Raw genomic sequence first — 16,646 nt, 5'->3', positions numbered from 1 at the left:
TACGACTTCTGCACCTTGTATAAATTTTGTAAAGGAGCAAGTTTGCATAAATCCTGCTTTAAAAAAACATATTCTGCTGAATTGAACTTGGGTTGGTTAAATGTGGGGGGCAAGCATTATAATGGACACTGAAGCCCCCTCCTAGTCCATAGACTTTGTTTCACCTAGAGAAACAAAGAGAGACAGAAAGATGCTTTCAGACATACACATTGGTGTTATTGTCTTTGTTGGTAAAGGTAAAGGTAGTCCTCTGTGCAAACACCGAGTCATTACTGACCCATGGGGGGACGTTGCATCACGATGTTTTCTTGGCAGACTTTTTACGGGGTGGTTTGCCATTCCCTTCCCCAGTCACCTACACTTTACCCCCAGGAAACTGGGTACTCATTTTACTGACCTCGGAAGGATGGAAGGCTGAGAGTCAACCTTGAGCTGGCTACCTGAGAGCCAGTTTGGTGCAGTGGTTAAGAGCACGGGACTCTAATCTGGAGAGCCGGGTTTGATTCCCCACTCCTCCTCTTGAAGCCAGCTGGGTGACCTTGGGCGAGTCACAGTTCTCTTGAGCTCTCTTAGCCCCACCCACCTCACAGGGTGATTGTTGTGGGGTAATAATAACACTTTGTAAACCGCTCTGAGTGGGCATTAAGTTGTCCTGAAGGGCGGTATATAAATCGAATGTTATTATTATGTTATTATTACCTGAACTCAGCTTCCGCCAGGATTGAACTCAGGTCGCGAGCAGAGCTTAGGCTGCAGTACTTCAGCTCACCACTCTGCACCACAGGGCTCTTCTATCTTTGTTGATTTTTATACACACAGGCCCGTTGGGGCATTGCTGTCTGGTAGAAAGGATTTTTCTAAATACTTTTGTGTCCTTAAAGCCTAGAAACTTGCGTTGGTTACCTGCTCTTCCACTCCTCCTAAATTGCCATTTTTTTGTTCCGTTCTCTAGGGCTTCCCAGGGAAAATTGGGTCCAAAGGGGATGTTGTAAGTATCTCTCCCTGCTTTTTAAAATCCCTTTACTGCTTTCTTTTTGAGGCCAGCTTGGCTAGAGCCATCACAAAACTACCAGGTTTCTTGGGGTGTTGTCTTGCAAACCCCACTTGCTGTACTTTGCATTCCAGTGGTTCGGCGGGGAGCACTGCCTGTTAAGGAAGTTTGGATCTGACCAGCTCCTGGTTGTGATCTATTGAGAGGTCCATGCAAGCTCATAGGGTTTAATTTGGCGGCGGGGGGGGGGTGTAGTTTGCAATTCTTAGGAGCCAGCAAGATTTTCTGTGAGCCAGATTTCCTTGACTCTCCAGCCATAACGAGTTAAGGGCTAGCTTAATCATCCCTCTACTTAAAAATATGGAACTACTTAACGTGAGAGCCCAGGTGACGAGGTTAGTATCGGATACAAATGATTCCTTTACTCTTTCTGTGGCAAAATATAGAGGGTCAATAATTAAACATCAGAGTCATGATATCAAGTACGGTTCATCCCATTTTAATTTCTGCTTAAGGCAATAGCTGTATGAGCAGTACTAGATAGACAGAGATAGACTCTTCAGCCATCCAAGTATCAGTTGCTGGGCTCAATTTTTAGACAATAGTGGTTATGAGTAACCTGGATACGGGTGTAATAAATAATATTTTAGTCATTTGCTTGCAATATTTCCAGGATATCTTTCAACACATCCCCCCCCCCCCCCGCCCCCAGGCGATTTACAATATAAATCTGAAACAAGTAGGCTATACAAAATGCTGGCATTGACCTTGAAAGGCCAACGTGATCTGCGACCAGCGGATCTGCAGGTCCGTTTTCTCCCTTAGGAACCTGCCTGTCCCTTGAAGCTCTTCTCTGCCACCTGCACCCCCCTTAAGTAAGTAGGTAGGGAAGCAGGACTGCAATTCTTTGGGGGTCCTCAGTATTTAAATTAAAAATACAAACCCAGGTAAACCCAAAATGAAACCAAAACAATATTAATGATGATGATGATAAAATATTACATGTTTGTGGCTTGCTAACTTCACCTGTTATGCATCTTTTATTAAAATGGTTCTGAAAATGTCACTACTCAGCATGCCCTAATTCCACAGGGCAGCGAGCTTTGGGGCAAAAATCCCTTGGTTGAAGCAGGAAGAAATAAACTCCTCTGGAATGGTTGAGGACAAGTAATTATCGGTCAGGGAGGTGGAAGAGGAAGGGGGTGTCTTTGGCTAGATAAGGCAGACTTTTGCAGCATGATGGAGACTCCTTTCCTTTCTCACAGGGAGATCCCGGTGTCGAAGGCCTGCCTGGGGAGAAGGGGGAGAAGGTAAGCAGATCTGGCTTGCTTTGCAGATACCAGCCTGAGCCAGCAGGTAGCATTCAGCAGGTGAAAAGCACTCAGCTGAGCCAAATCGGTGAATGTGCTGGTGCTTCTTCCCTCTGCATAGAAAAAGCGGCTGCTCATATTGTGCGGAATAAAGAGTAATCGCTGCCGTGAGGAAAGAGCAAGAGTCCAGCAGCACCGCTAAGACTAACAAAATTTGTGGTAGGGTATGAAGTTTCGTGAGTCACAGCTCGGTGAGCTGTGACTCATGAAAGCTCATACCCTGCCCCAAATTTTGTTAGTCTTATAGGGGCTACAGCCATCTTGATCAATCTCTGCCATAGTCATGGGCCAGAGAGGGGGCTCAGGAATTGCTTGTACCATTATGGTGCCCCCAAAGCCATTATTTTCCAAGGGACATCATTGTGGGGGGGGGGGAGAAGCTTCCCATTTTCCACTGACAACTGCAGTTTCTTGGGATTGATCCTACCGAGTGTCTCTTTTGTCAATTTGCAGTTCATAAAACATAATGGGATCCATAAAATTGCCCCTTTGCCATCCGGAGGGTTTCCTCCTTAATCTTGTTTCTTAGTGTATTTAATTCAACGGTGGAACATTGTAACCTTGGGTCCCTAACCTCCAAGAAGTGCATGGGGATCTCCGGGGGATCTCTGGAGGGTACAACTGATCTCTAGGCTGCAGAGATCAGTTCCCTTGGAGAAAATGGCGGCCTTGGAGGGTGGACTTTATTACATCACATCCCTGCTGAGCTCCCACCCCTCTCCAAACTCCTCCTGCACCAGGCACCACGCCTAAATCTTGTTGATTTCCTAATGCAAGCTTAGTTGTGACCTTTTACTAGGGTGGCCATCTACGTATGATCCAACAGGGCAACAACTCTCCCAAAAAGTGGATAAAGGGCGAGGGGAGGAATTGTACACAATTTGCATATAATAATTTATATTCATAGATGCAACTTAACGGATACTTGCTATTATTTAAGTAGAAGTACAACTCGCCCAAGTGCCAGCACTGTCTTTATTCCATTTGCTATCTGTGGATAAGGAATTTTTCACCACCCCTTCTTGCTCTCCCTCCAGTCTGAGGGCTCATCAGTTTAGAATTGCCCTAAAAGAGCTTGGTCTAATTACAGCAGCCCTCCTTCCAGTGGCAGGTAGTTAGGGGTTCCCTTATGGCTGCTCAGGAATTGAGCCTTCATTTGACTGGGCAGAAGTAGTATCCAATCCTTTCAAAGGAGAGGTCTGCAAAAAGACAATGTATGACCACTCTCACAGTGAAATCCTAGGGAGAGTTACTCCAGTCTAAGCCCATTGATTTCAATGGGCGTAGACCATTGAAATCAATGATTTCAATGGGCTTAGACTGGAGTAACTCTGCTTAGGATTTCACTGTAAGTTTTGTGCCTTCTACTACTTGCTTTTGATGTCAAAGTTTATAGGCATGGAGACTCTGCAATGAAAAATGTAGCTGGTCACTTCAAACCAGTACAGGAAATCCAGCCCCCGCCTCCTTCACTGACCTCATTGCCCTCTGAGCAAGCTTTCGCACAGTTCCTCAGCCTTCCAAACTCTTTTATCCTTCCCAGAAGCTTTACCTCAGGCCCTGTTTCTCACCTCGGCCACACTTTACCACTTGCCTCAGATACATTACACTATTAATCAATATACTGACGTCTTCCCTCTGAGCAGTTAAAATGCTTGTGAATTCTTTGTGGCATCACAGCCACCCCGCCAAGAGCTATCCTTGGGTCAGGCACAAATCAAGCAACCAAAAACTGGCTTAGGGGTGAGAAACGTTTCTTTCTTCCTTGAGGAAGATCACCGCTTGTCTTGTTTCACAGACAAAGAAGTAAAACGAAGCATTTTTGTTGATGACCCAGCCTCGAGGAATTAGTGGTCATTCCTTTTTTCTATTGATACATCAATTGTAGGGATGCATGTAGTTTCCCCCTGGATGCTCAAAACTTTGAGGCTGCTTTTGTGAGTCTTAGCTTGATTTCTGTTTTTCATTCTTAGGGTGAATCTGGAGAGCCAGGACCCAAGGGACAGGTGATTATTTGCAAAGCAGAATGTAAATATGTACTGACTGTAGCCTGGCAAGATAGAGAGGGTACAAATCTTTATGTAAACAAAAGACTTAATTTAATTCTTCTGATCTGTGAAGAAAAGCACAGCGAGTTCAGGAAGGGGGTAGCTCAGAAAAACAAGTATCTCTGAGGGATACATGAGAGGTTTATAAAATTATACGTGTAAAATTGTCCATGGAATGAATGAATAAAACAGCAACATTTTCACTCCTCTGGATTTCAAGAGCTCTACAAAAAGGGGATAGTGGGCAGGTGAAAAACTTTACACAGTGATTTAGTGACCTTGTAACTCATTGCTACAAGATGTTGTAGTGACCACCTGCATAAACAGTATCAAAAACTGACTAGATGAGTATACAGAAGACAGTGTTTATTAGCCACGATAATTAAAAATGAAACCCCTTGATCAGCTTACAGGCTGTCTTATTTTGAAGATTAGCAAGGATTGATAATTTGAATACATTGTGCCTGGTCTCTTAACCCTCCATGGTACTTGCCAAGCTGTTGAAATGTAGAATGTGGAGCTGGATAAATCATTAGTCTTAGGGCCAAACTACAAGTGACGCCTGACACAGGTTGGACACTTGTCAGCTTCCCTCAAGTTTTGATGGGAAATGTAGGCAGCTTGGCGGAATGTTGGACAAGTGACAGTTGAAAAGTCCATTGGACAGCAGTCGGAGAGCCAAGCTGCAAGACCAGGATGCCTACAAGTGTCCAACCTGTGTCATTCGTCACTTGTAGCTTGGCCCTAAGCCAATGTGGCAATACCGATTCTATAAAGCAGGGGTCCCCAACCTTTTTAACCCCCTGGACACCTTTGGAATTCTGACAAAGGGTGGTGAGAGAGAACTACCTAATATGAGAGCTCAGGTGACGAGAGAGAGAGCCAATGACAAAATGGCTGCTGCAGGAGGTGAAGCCACACGCAAAGAGGAAGCCCAACTGCAAGGGAGAAGAGATATAATTTAAAACATATACTAGAAAGAAGAGTGAGAGAAAATCAAACCAACACTGTGGTGGCAGTTGCAACTGAAACAACATTATTCTGTACAACATCTCAGATTTCCAGTGGCCAATCAGAAGCTCCACCCTCTCTAAAAACACTTGGTGGGCACCAAGAAAGGTGTCAACGGGCACCACAGACATCAGTTGGGGACCCCGGCTATAAAGAACTCTGGGAGAGGATCTTCTCATGGTGCCGTAGATTTCTGGTACCCAAAGGGAATACGGGAGACTTGGAAAGGGGGCTCTTCTTACCAGCTTCTCCTGTTTCACAGCAAGGTGTCCGTGGGGAGTCTGGTTTCCCTGGACCTACCGGGGATTCGGGAGCACCTGGCGTCAGAGGTTTCCCTGGACCGCCTGGCCCTCGAGGGCTTGGTGGGGAGCGTGGCGTGCCTGGGATGCCCGGGTCTCAGGGTGCCCCGGTAAGTGAATCTCATAACACTCCATCCTGCCAATGAAAAAGCCACATGCGACACAGCACCTAGGGCGAAAAATTAGCAACAATATGCAAATTTCCTAGTTAAACTCCTGTCTGGGAAATAGAGTTAGTCCTCTGTGGCTCCGATTCCATGTCCATCTCCGTTAGAAGAGGTGGAAAAGAGCAAGAATCCAGTAGCACCTATAAGACTGCCAAAATTTGTGGCAAGGTATGAGCTTTTGTGAATCACCGCTCATGCTGAAGAAGTGAGCTGTGACTCACGAAAGCTCATACCCCACCACAAATTTTGTCAGTCTTATAGGCGCTACTGGATTCTTGCTCTTTTCCGCTGCTACAGACAGGCTAACACAGCTATCCCATCTTGGTTAGAAGAGGGTTCTGGTTGTCATTACATTCAGGAGAGACATCTTGAGGCCACTCTGAGACCCGGTTCTCTATTGAGTCCATGCCCAGAAGGGATAAAAAGGCCTTCCCTTGCCTGCACTCACCTTGCCCATCCCAGGTATGAGGTACTTGCGATTAGAACATCACTTTCCCAAAACATAGTTCTGCAGCCAAGACAAAAAGTTCCCCTTAAAGTTGCTCATGTTCACTGGGGCTGAATGCAGTGCTGGTGTAGTGGAGACCTGGGTTCAAATCCTTGCAGAGCCATAAGGTATCCTATTTGGTTTGGGCAAACTTTTCTGTCAGCCAAAATAGACAAGAAAAATCCCCCCATTAGGATCAGTGCTAATGGTAGCAACCAAGGAGCTATTTAAATCATGGAAGAGATGAGGGAGGAAAGGGTTAAACATCCTTTCTGCCCAAGCAACCTTTCCCTCATTTGCCAATCAGCTTCCTTGGACTGCTAATAAACCTTTAAAGTCCTGTAGAAGGGCCGAATGGGCTCTTGTCTGGCTTGGCTCTCTGGCTAGCCTTCTTGGCAGGGTCGTGAGGAGGATGAACCGATTAAGAGCTGTAAAGCCTTTGGGACACTTAAAATGGTACAGATGTGACTCCTAGAGTGTGCCAGAGCATACTGGTGGGTCACAAGACAGCTGGAATTATGATAAAACAACCAATGAAAGGTTTAGAAAACATCTGCAGACCTAAACAGGGGTTGCCTGCTATGTCTCTGAATGATTCACATGTCTGGTTTTGCCTCCAGCAGCAGGTGGGCCATTTGCCACGTTTCTACACTATATGCATTTCCCAGTCTTTCCTGATACAGAGAGACAGCAGAATTACTTGCATTTGTAAGAGGCGGCCTATTGTGTCTCTGTATGAATGCACTGCTTTGGGTTTCCAGTCACGAGGCATGCCCATATCAATGAATCATGTAAATTACAGGGGAGGGGGGAATCCTCTGAAGGCATCTTATCTACAACCTTTTCAGATGCAAGAGTTTCTCCAATTTGAATTAAGAAAAATTGTCAGAAGTTTGGGAAGCAACAGAGAGTGGTCTGCCAGGTGATTCCAGTAAACTTTGCACCCAGACCAAAGCCGCCTTTCCCAGTTTCCAGGACTAATAGCCTAAAGCAGGAGACTTGCGATGTACTTTCCCAGTGTTTTAAAGGCCACTAGCAACTGCATGCCCCTTCACCCATTCATACTGAGCCCATAGCACAGGAGTAAGGATACTACAAGCAGTTTAACCCTTTCCTCCTTGCATGGTTTTGCAAACCAAGACCAAGCCAGAGGCAGTGTGGTATAGCAGGTTAAGTACTGGATTAGAACTGGGGAGGCTTGGGTTCAAATCCCCACTCTGCCACAAAGCTCACTTGGTGGATCTTGGTCCAGTTGTTGTAAGAAGAAAATGGAGGAGAGGGAAGCCATGTATACCTCCCTGATCTGGTTAGAGGAAGGGCCAAGAGAGAAACGTGAAAGATGTAAATACCTGCACTTCTGTGCTCTTAGTATTCATAAAAAGGCTTTTAAAAATGCACAAAGACAGGGTCTTTTATTCTGTGGCAAATAAAGAGCAAGGAGGGCTCAGTTTTGATGGATGAAACTCTGGGGGGGGGGGTGGAGGAAGGGTTAACCTCCCTGTGGCCCCAGTCTAAGGTGGGTTCTTGTAAGGTAGCGATTAGCTTTTGAAAGAGACTTGAAAGACTCCATCATAGACTACGGAGTCAGTGTGTTAAATTTTATGTGTCACTTTCCTGTTGTTAAGATTTGGGACATTATAAATAAAGCCACACCACCCCCTAATGGCTTGGGCCAAGTACTGCAAAAAATTAATAACAGTTTAAGAAATACATTAAAAATATTCAACTGGATCCTTCGCTTTTGTTTATCTTCTCAAAAGACCCAAAGTGTAGCAGGGTAACAGCTTTGCTCAGCACCATTTGATCTCTGCCAACTAACTTGGCATTTTACAGAGGATACAGACAGGAGGCCTTGAGACTGCGGCCTGGACAATCTTGACCTCATCCCATTTTTTTAAAATACAGCCCGGTGACGAGTGCTGGAGAACTAAAAAGCTTATATAATTTTGGTAATCATAATAGTATTAATCAAGAGCCACGTGGCGCAGAGTGGTAAGCTGCAGTACTGCAGCCCAAGCTTTGCTCACGACCTGAGTTCAATCCCGGCGGAAGCCGGCTTCAGGTAGCTGGCTCAAGGTTGACTCAGCCTTCCATCCTTCCGAGGTCGGTAAAATGAGTACCCAGTTTCCTGGGGGTAAAGTGTAGAGGACTGGGGAAGGCAATGGCAAACCACCCCGTAAAAAGTCTGTCAAGAAAATGTCGTGATGCGACATCCCTCCATGGGTCAGTAATGACTCGGTGCTTGCACAGGGGACTACCGTTACCTTTTCAATAATATTAATAATCATTTATTTTGGCAATCACTTTGATATGATTGCCAAAATAATCACATCGATAATCTCATCGATAGCTTTTGTTGTAGAGTTTTAAACAATGTGGCTACTTGCAGCCTCTTTGCAAAAAATTTATACTTTGTATTTTTTTATTTATTTACTTTATGTATACCCCACTTCTCTTCCCAATGGGGACCCAAGGTGGCTTACATAATCTTCCTCTCCTCCATTTTGTCCCCACAACAACCCTGTGAGGTAGGTTAGGCTGAGCGTGTGAGTGGCCCAAGGTCACCTAGGAAGCTTCCATGGCAGGGTGGGGATGCAGACCTTGTGCTCCCGGGTCCTATTCCAACACTCTAACCACTACACCAGCCTGGATTTCTTTTTCAAGCAAAAATATTTGTATGTAGCTGAGAAACCAGCTGGTAGTTGCTGCTGCTTCTGCCAGCTGTTGGGATCTCTGAATCGGTCTGTCCTATAAACAGGTTGTGCATCTGGTTCTCTTTGGAGAAAGGCAGTCTTGGGACACACCTCTCCAAAGGACAACTTCGAGTCTTCATTGCTGGGAAGGGATGGAGTGGGCCTTCTCCCCATAGGGATGCTTGCTTGTGGCTTCTCTCTTCCCTGCTTGTGGGTACATTAGTCAAATTGTAATATATTAAGCCAGGACTGATAATAGTGTGCCACACAAAAAGGTGACTCAGGCCAGTAAGCCAACCCACATTTTACAAAGTTAGGCAAAATCTAACCTTGTACCCTTTTTGGTACAGCTTCACGAATTAATATGAGCTGTTAGGATCTTTATTTACCTCCTCCCACCCCAATCTTAAATGAATACTGTTTCTCCACTAAACGGTTATAATTTCATGTCTATCACCCTAAATGCAGACTTCAGTATCTAATGCAGCTGTCAGAATACTGAAAACCTTTTCTTTCTTTTTAAAAGAAATACCCTAAATTTCCAGGCCTGGCCTGGGCAGCCCAGGCAAGCCCGATCTCATCAGATCTCAGAAGCTAAGCAGAGGTTGGCTTTGATTTGTAATTGGATGGGAGACCTTCAAAGAAGATCAGGGTTGCGGAGGCAGGCAATGGCAAACCACCCCATAACTCTCTTGAAAACCCCAGCAGGGGTCGCCATCTGTCAGCTATGACTTGATGGCACTTCCCCCCCACCAAATTTCTAGACCTTATGAATGTAAAAAGAAGCCGAAGACAGGTAGGCATTGCTTGGAAAAGCAAAGAGAGCACATAGACTGCCCAGTCTTTAGTGTCCCTGCATACCTCTTTGCCTCTCCCTGCACCCAGCTGAAGCAAAAATTATGATGCAAAATACGTAATCCCATGCACAGTCAGTTGTAGATAGGAAGAGGTGGTCTGTATTGGATCACCCAGTTTGGACTTTTCCCCGAGGCACAGAATCACGGTTACCACTGCAATGAATCATCTTGCGGGCATACTGGTTTCTGGATTACCAAGCCGATTGAGATGATTATATTGCTGCCCCTGCCCTCCCCTCTCTGCCCTGAGACACTGGGGTAGCAGGGTGGGAAGGGAGCAAGGGACCCAGTGCTATACGTGGAAAGGGAAAGGAAGCATCCTCTATTTCACTGTATTTTTATCACTTTCTGTAAGCTGCTTTGTGGGGGACTAAAAAATGAGGGAAAATGACATAAATACTATGACGGCAATGCGTGAACAAAGACCTCTCTTCTTCCCTCTTTGCAGGGCAGGGATGCAGGAGACCAGCATATTGTTGATGTAGTCCTCAAAATGTTGCAAGGTAGGGTACCGCACGAATGTAAGCGGCCTGTTGGGACCGACCAAGGACCTTCCTTGGTTAGCATGTCCTGTCCGCTTTGCCCAGTCAGTTTCCTGGATGCCCTCAAGCAGGATGTAAAGTGGCAGCCTTCGCCTCCCTTCTTGGCCCTCCTCTAGTGCCAGATTTTCAGAGGCAGAGTAACAGGAGTCCCATTTCACTGTCACAGCTTGTAGCCCTTGGGGGTTTGGGGAATGTGCTTCTAAGGCCCAGTTGATGCGTTCTGCAGGCCAGGCTGCATAGCTTTTCTTGGGATTCAGGCTGTAGACGGGGTCTGCAATGGGGTTGCCAGGTCCAAACTGAGAAATTCCTGGAGATTTTAGGGGTGGTGCCTGCAGAGGGTGGGGTTTGGTGCGGGGAGGGGCCCTCAGAATGGTATAATGCCATATTGCCCACCCTCCAAAGCTGCCATTTTCTCCAGGGGAACTGATCTCTGTCACCTGGAGATCGGTTGTAATTCCGGGAGATCTCCAGCCACCACCTGGAGGCTGTTAACAAAAGAATTCAGGACCACCTAACGGGGGTCGTTAGGTGGTCCTGAACTCTTTTGTTAACTTACTCTGTCAGGACTCTCCAGTTTCTGTTACCACCTGGATGCTGGCAACCCTAGTCTGCAAAGCCTTTGATACCCAACTGAAAACCATCTTCCTGTACATATAATGCTAACTTGTTTGTTCAGCCTAGCCTTTTCCCTGCTCTTTTTGTGCACAAAATATTTGTTCATGAGGAAGCCTTCAACACATGCATGCAATTCTCTTTGCCTGCAGCCTGAAATGAGTCTCTTTTGGGCAAAACTGTGTCACATGATTTTGTTTGATTGTCACTGTTAACCAGTCACCATTAATGCATCCTGTGGCAGGGAGTTCCCAAGTTTAACTATGTACTAGGTGCAAAAATATTTTGTCTGTCTTGAATCTGGAGAGGTGCCCATCATCTGGCTCTCTCTCTCTCTCTCTCTCTTCCCCATTCAGAGCAACTGGCTGAATTAGCTGTGAGTGCTAAAAGAGCTGCCCTGGGTGGAGCAGGTGTGATGGGACCCCCAGGGCCTCCCGGACCCCCTGGGTCTCCCGGTCACCAAGGGCCACATGGACACCCGGGGCCTCGCGGCATCCCAGGAATCATCGGGGCTGTGGGGCAGATTGGTAACACCGGACTGAAAGGTAAGCCTGCATCCCTGGATGGAAAACTATCTAGACCTCTGCAGAGTTCCAACTGTGCTTTGGAGGATGGTGAACGAGCTGCAGGCATGCAGCCTCCTTTATAGCAGCCTCCACAGCCCAGACTAACCTGATCTTGTCAGAGTTCAGAAGCTAAGCAGGGTCAGCCATGGTTAGTACTGGGATGGGAGACCATCAAGGAAGGTCAGAGTTGCTATGCCAAGGAAGGCTGTGGCAAACTACCTCTGTCATGAATCAGTTGCAACTTGATGGCACACCATTATGTTGGGGCGAGGCTGTGGCTCAGTGGCAGAGTATCTGCTTTGCATGCAGAAGTTCCAAAGTTCAATCCCCAGCATCTCCAGGCGAAACGACCAGGTAGCTGGTGATGTGAAAAACCTCTGCCTGAGACCCTGGGGAGCCACTGCCGGCCTGAATCGACAATCCTCTCCTTAGTGGACCAAGGGGCTGGTTCACTATAAGGCGGCTTCATGGGTCCATGTTGTCTTCTCCTCTCGCATGCACAGCTTCCTTCTCTGTTGCATGCTATATACTAACCATAGCAGATCAGATGCCCCTGAACCCAGAAGTGGAAACCCCTCATGTTATATTGCGGGCAGTATTTGGAGAGCTATCCCTGAAAACATGCTGAAGATGGTTTGTTAGACGCTCTAAATCAGGATACCCACCAATCAACTTGGATAAAAGCCCTGGATGAGAGACTGATGGTAGTTGGAATGTCGACTGATGATATTTTGAGATGGGCAAATCCAAAACATTTTCTCTGATTAAAAAACACGTCCTAGAAATCGACCGTAGCAGCTTGATTTCGAGAGCCCGCAGAGTTGGTTCACCCCTGCCCCGAAATCAATACTTCTCTATATGTACTATGCCATCCCACTGCAGAGCTTTTTTGTTTGCAAGATTGAATATCATACCCACAATCAGGGCTTTTTTTCAGCAGGAACGCGGGGGAACGGAGTTCCGGAACCTCTTGAAAATGGTTACATGGCCGGTGGCCCCGCCCCCTGATCTCCAGACAGAGGGGAGTTTAGATTGCCCTCCGCTAAGCGGCGCGGAGGGCAATCTAAACTCCCTTCTGTCTGGCGATCAGGGGGCGGGGCCACCAGCCATGTGACCATTCTCTCCGAGGGCAACCCACTGAGTTCCACCACCTCTTTTCCCAGAAAAAAAGCCCTGCCCACAACGGTTTTACAGGGAGATTTTTAAACAGGCCCTATTCCAACAGTATTTGCCCTTCTGGCCTTTATAGGATTGATTTGTCCTTTCAAGCCCTGCTTGAATGTAGGTTCTTCGAAAATATAAGGGATTATTATATTAAGCCCTTAATTATCCAATCGTCCCCTTATGCTCTAGAAACCCTGGCTCTTTTGCTTAGCGATAAGGATCCTAAATGTACCTTAGCAATTACAAAATATGTATAAGCCCTTTTAGCCCTTGCATCTCAAAAAGATAAGGAATACGTATTTTCCGCTGCTCAAGATTTATGAATCAGTGAACTTCTAGGGGAATAAAAGGAAAGGACTGGACAGCTGGGTAAAACAGATATCCTGGTTTCAAACTTCTTAGGCCTGGCTTGAAAAGTAAGCATCTACAGTTTGAACCATGCCTGGGAACAAATAGAGGACCCCACCTGCTTCTCAGAACTACAGTTTCCAGAATCCCTTGTAAGGGAAACCAGGGCAACTAACCAATTAAAGCCTAGTTTTACTGTGATCTTATCTTAAGCTCCTTGGGATCTGAGCACAACTACCCCCACCTTCTCCCCTTTCTTTAATTCTTTCCGTAGTAGCTTCCCATCTTCCCAGTTGAGCTAGAATGAGACAGACAGGGAGGGGTTCGACCGGGGCTTGGGAGGTTGCCATGTGAGCTGCTGTGATACCGGTCATGCAAAAACACTCTGAGTCTGTGATACATCTCTGTGGCTGCTAGATTTGGTGTGTGTGATTTACTGGGCTTTTAGAACAGAAGGGTCTGCAGTTAGGATAGGAGAATAAGGCAATAAAAAGTGATGTCCTGGGAAGCTGGATTCTGTACCCCGCCTGGCAGATTTGCACAATTTCCCTTACACAGGTTCATTCGTTTTGCAACAGTTACTAGTTTGCATCATTTATTCTTATTTTGTTCACCTTGGTGAAAATCAAGGAGCTACATCAGGGCACCGAGGCCCTGTCTCCAAACCCTGGAATTCCTATCCTTCCCTTGGGCTTCTGAGATTTCAGCTCCTGCTTTTAAGTGGGCAGCCTCAGGGGCTAGAAACCTGCTGCTTTAAATGGAGCCAGGCCTTTTCGGTCCTGGCTCCTACCTGGTGGAATGCTCCGTCTGCTGAAATCAGGGCCCGGCAGGACTTGCTATCTTTTCACCGGGCCTGCAAGACAGAGTTGTTCCGCCAGGCCTATGGCTGGAAAAAAGGGGTGTATAAAACCCTCCCTGTGAAGGCTGTCCACCATCTTGTTTTAAATGTGCTGTTTTTAATGAATATGAATTTTAACTGTATTTTAATTATATTTTAATATGTTGTTATCCGCCCTGAGCCCGCTTGCGGGAGGGTGGAATACAAATTTGAAATAAATAAATAAATAAATAAAATTGAGACTCTCAAGGGACTGAATTCTCCTCCATGGGATTGGGATATCTCTAAGCTCGCCTGTGAACCTTGCCTGTTGCAGAATATTATCACTGAATCCCCTTCTTCAGGTCCCTGGACTTAATGAAGTTAGATGGGGGGGGGGGGCTGACAGACACGGCACCCCACTTTTTTGTGAAAGTATCCCAGTTGTAGAGCACCCTCCCTGTGATACTCACAAGGTGCCTGGTCGACTGAATTTTAACCACCTGCTGAAACCTGTTTTATCTGGCTGAGGATTTTACTGATCGACTGGCTTCTTGCTGTTTTACACCTATTTCTCGTGCTATTGATTTAGAGTGCCTGTTTTATCGGTTTCAGTGTTTGCTATTGTGAGGATGTGTATTTACTGATTACTGGAAACCAGCTTGGAAATGTTGTCATTGGAAGTGGGGTTGGAAATATCTTAAATAAAGCAGTAGCCAAATTGCCCTTTCTGCAACACGTTGAATATGTAGCAGTCAAACTCTCTGGCTTTTCTCCCTTCCAAACTTATAGGGAAGAGGGGTGAGAAAGGAGAGCAAGGAGAGCCCGGGCGTGGACATCAAGGGATGCCAGGGCCACCAGGTATCCCAGGTAAGGTTCCTGCTGTGGTGGACCAAAGTTAAAGAGGGACAGAGATGCCACAAAGGTGAATCGGCAATGGAACAGGTGCTGATGCCTTCTTGTATGCAAACGATGCTCATTCCTCACATTCCCCCATTGGTCAGTTGTCTCTTTTGAGAGAGAGAGATCATATGTTCCTGAAGGTTCACGAGCACAGAGAACTCATCCATTTTGTTCTTCTAGGTCTCCCTGGTCATCCTGGCCAAGCCATCAATGGCAAAGATGGTGAACGAGGTTCTCCGGGCATTTCAGGACAAGCTGGACGGCCTGGTTTACCTGGGCCTGCTGGACTTCCTGGATTTTGTGAGGCTGCTGCCTGCTTAGGTGCCTCTGCCTATGCCTCGGCCCGCTTGACTGAACCAGGCGCTGTCAAAGGACCTTCGTACTGAATTTAGTCGAGGGAAAAACTTCCCTTGCAAACTCAAGTCGGCAAGATCTCCACCACTGACCTTACAAGACCAACATTCCAGGGCTGTGGACCAAAGAAATGGGGAACCAACCAAAAGAAATCCTCCATGGGAATGAGGAACCTCAGCCTTATTGGGCATCAACCCATCCGTTCATTCTGCGTTGGCAAAAAGACAACACTTGGCCACTGCGAGTAGCTTAGATTGTGGGGCATGAAAAGCCAATGAGAAATTTTAAATACATGTGAAATTCACACCTGGGATTGAAAGCAAGCCTGGAACCTTGTCACTTAAGTAACTGCTACTCCTTTAAACACAAAGGGAGTCTTTGACCTCATCTTACCACCAGGAAAAGAAGTATTACATTTTACCGATTTCCGTGTTGCTGGTGGCTTCGAGAGAGGAGAGAGCATGTTTGCTTTTATCTTTGGCCCTAATTCACATCATAATATAGTAGAGTCCTCACACAACATATTTGGCTATGTTCTTATCAGGTAGAGAGCTGTTTGTGTGAAGTAGAACTGTTGGAAAACATCCAGAATTACCACATGAAGGAAAATCTGAAAGGCAAAGTTTTTGTTCAATATGCTAACTTCAGATTCCCTCCCTGCCTCAGGGCTACTTCACACAACTGCCTCGCCATGTGAAAATAACATGGCAAACCTGTTATGGGAAGACTTTACTTCTTGAAAAACCATCTTATGAATTGGTCCTCAGGTAATTCGTTAACTATCTCATTGATAACTCTCCTATTTCATCCTGTTTTTTTTTAGAAAACCGATTGACATTATCTTATTACTTTACTTTGTGTTTGTGTGGAAGGATTAATCCACCCAAATATTTTCCTGATTTGGGGGGGGGGGGTGCATGGGTGTTTTGGGTTTGTTTTTTAGTAGACAGTTGGTGGTTGATTATTTAACAGTGTACACCAGGACCAGCCCATCCTTTCCCCAAAGCTGTAAATCTTTGTAAAATAAGGTTATTTTATAAATACGAATTAAAAATCAATATTTTTTTTCCTCCACCAAAATAGCTACTCAGACCACAAAATAAAATGAAGAATGAATGTCGAACAACTTAACTGATGTGCCTGCTTCTCTGGATTTGATAGACTTGTAAACATTGCTTTTCTTTAGTGTGTGTGTGTACTTCAGTGATAAATTATTCTCCGTGGGATAATTAATCAGCCTCATGATTAATTTGGTGGCTCTTGCTTCTGTCCAAGGGAGCGACTGAATTGCTTTGGAAGAGTCCTTTTGGCTCAATGATCATTCAGGTTGAGGTGCCCACTTTTTTGGTGGAAAATAAGAAAGAAAACAAACCTTTGCACAGGACCTGACGTGTATCTTTGCTTTCCAGAAGATGAT

General features: G+C 45.9%; 1 protein-coding gene across 1 annotated transcript in view; it reads left to right on the top strand.

Moving 5' to 3' along the window:
• COL9A2 (collagen type IX alpha 2 chain) overlaps nt 1-16,438 on the top strand; it is a 56,395-nt gene extending 39,957 nt beyond the window's left edge. Inside the window, exons 25-32 of the mRNA XM_054998874.1 lie at nt 953-988; nt 2,257-2,301; nt 4,335-4,367; nt 5,683-5,829; nt 10,372-10,426; nt 11,434-11,622; nt 14,765-14,842; nt 15,056-16,438. Of these exons, the coding sequence (XP_054854849.1) occupies nt 953-988; nt 2,257-2,301; nt 4,335-4,367; nt 5,683-5,829; nt 10,372-10,426; nt 11,434-11,622; nt 14,765-14,842; nt 15,056-15,261 (789 nt within the window). The 3' untranslated portion in view covers nt 15,262-16,438. The remainder of the gene's footprint in view (nt 1-952; nt 989-2,256; nt 2,302-4,334; nt 4,368-5,682; nt 5,830-10,371; nt 10,427-11,433; nt 11,623-14,764; nt 14,843-15,055) is intronic.
• The last annotated feature ends 208 nt before the right edge of the window (nt 16,439-16,646 follow it).

This window comes from Eublepharis macularius, chromosome 15 (assembly GCF_028583425.1).
Source record: "Eublepharis macularius isolate TG4126 chromosome 15, MPM_Emac_v1.0, whole genome shotgun sequence".
In the NCBI taxonomy this organism is placed as follows: Eukaryota; Metazoa; Chordata; class Lepidosauria; order Squamata; family Eublepharidae; genus Eublepharis; species Eublepharis macularius.
This window is presented reverse-complemented; position numbering and strand designations above follow the sequence as displayed.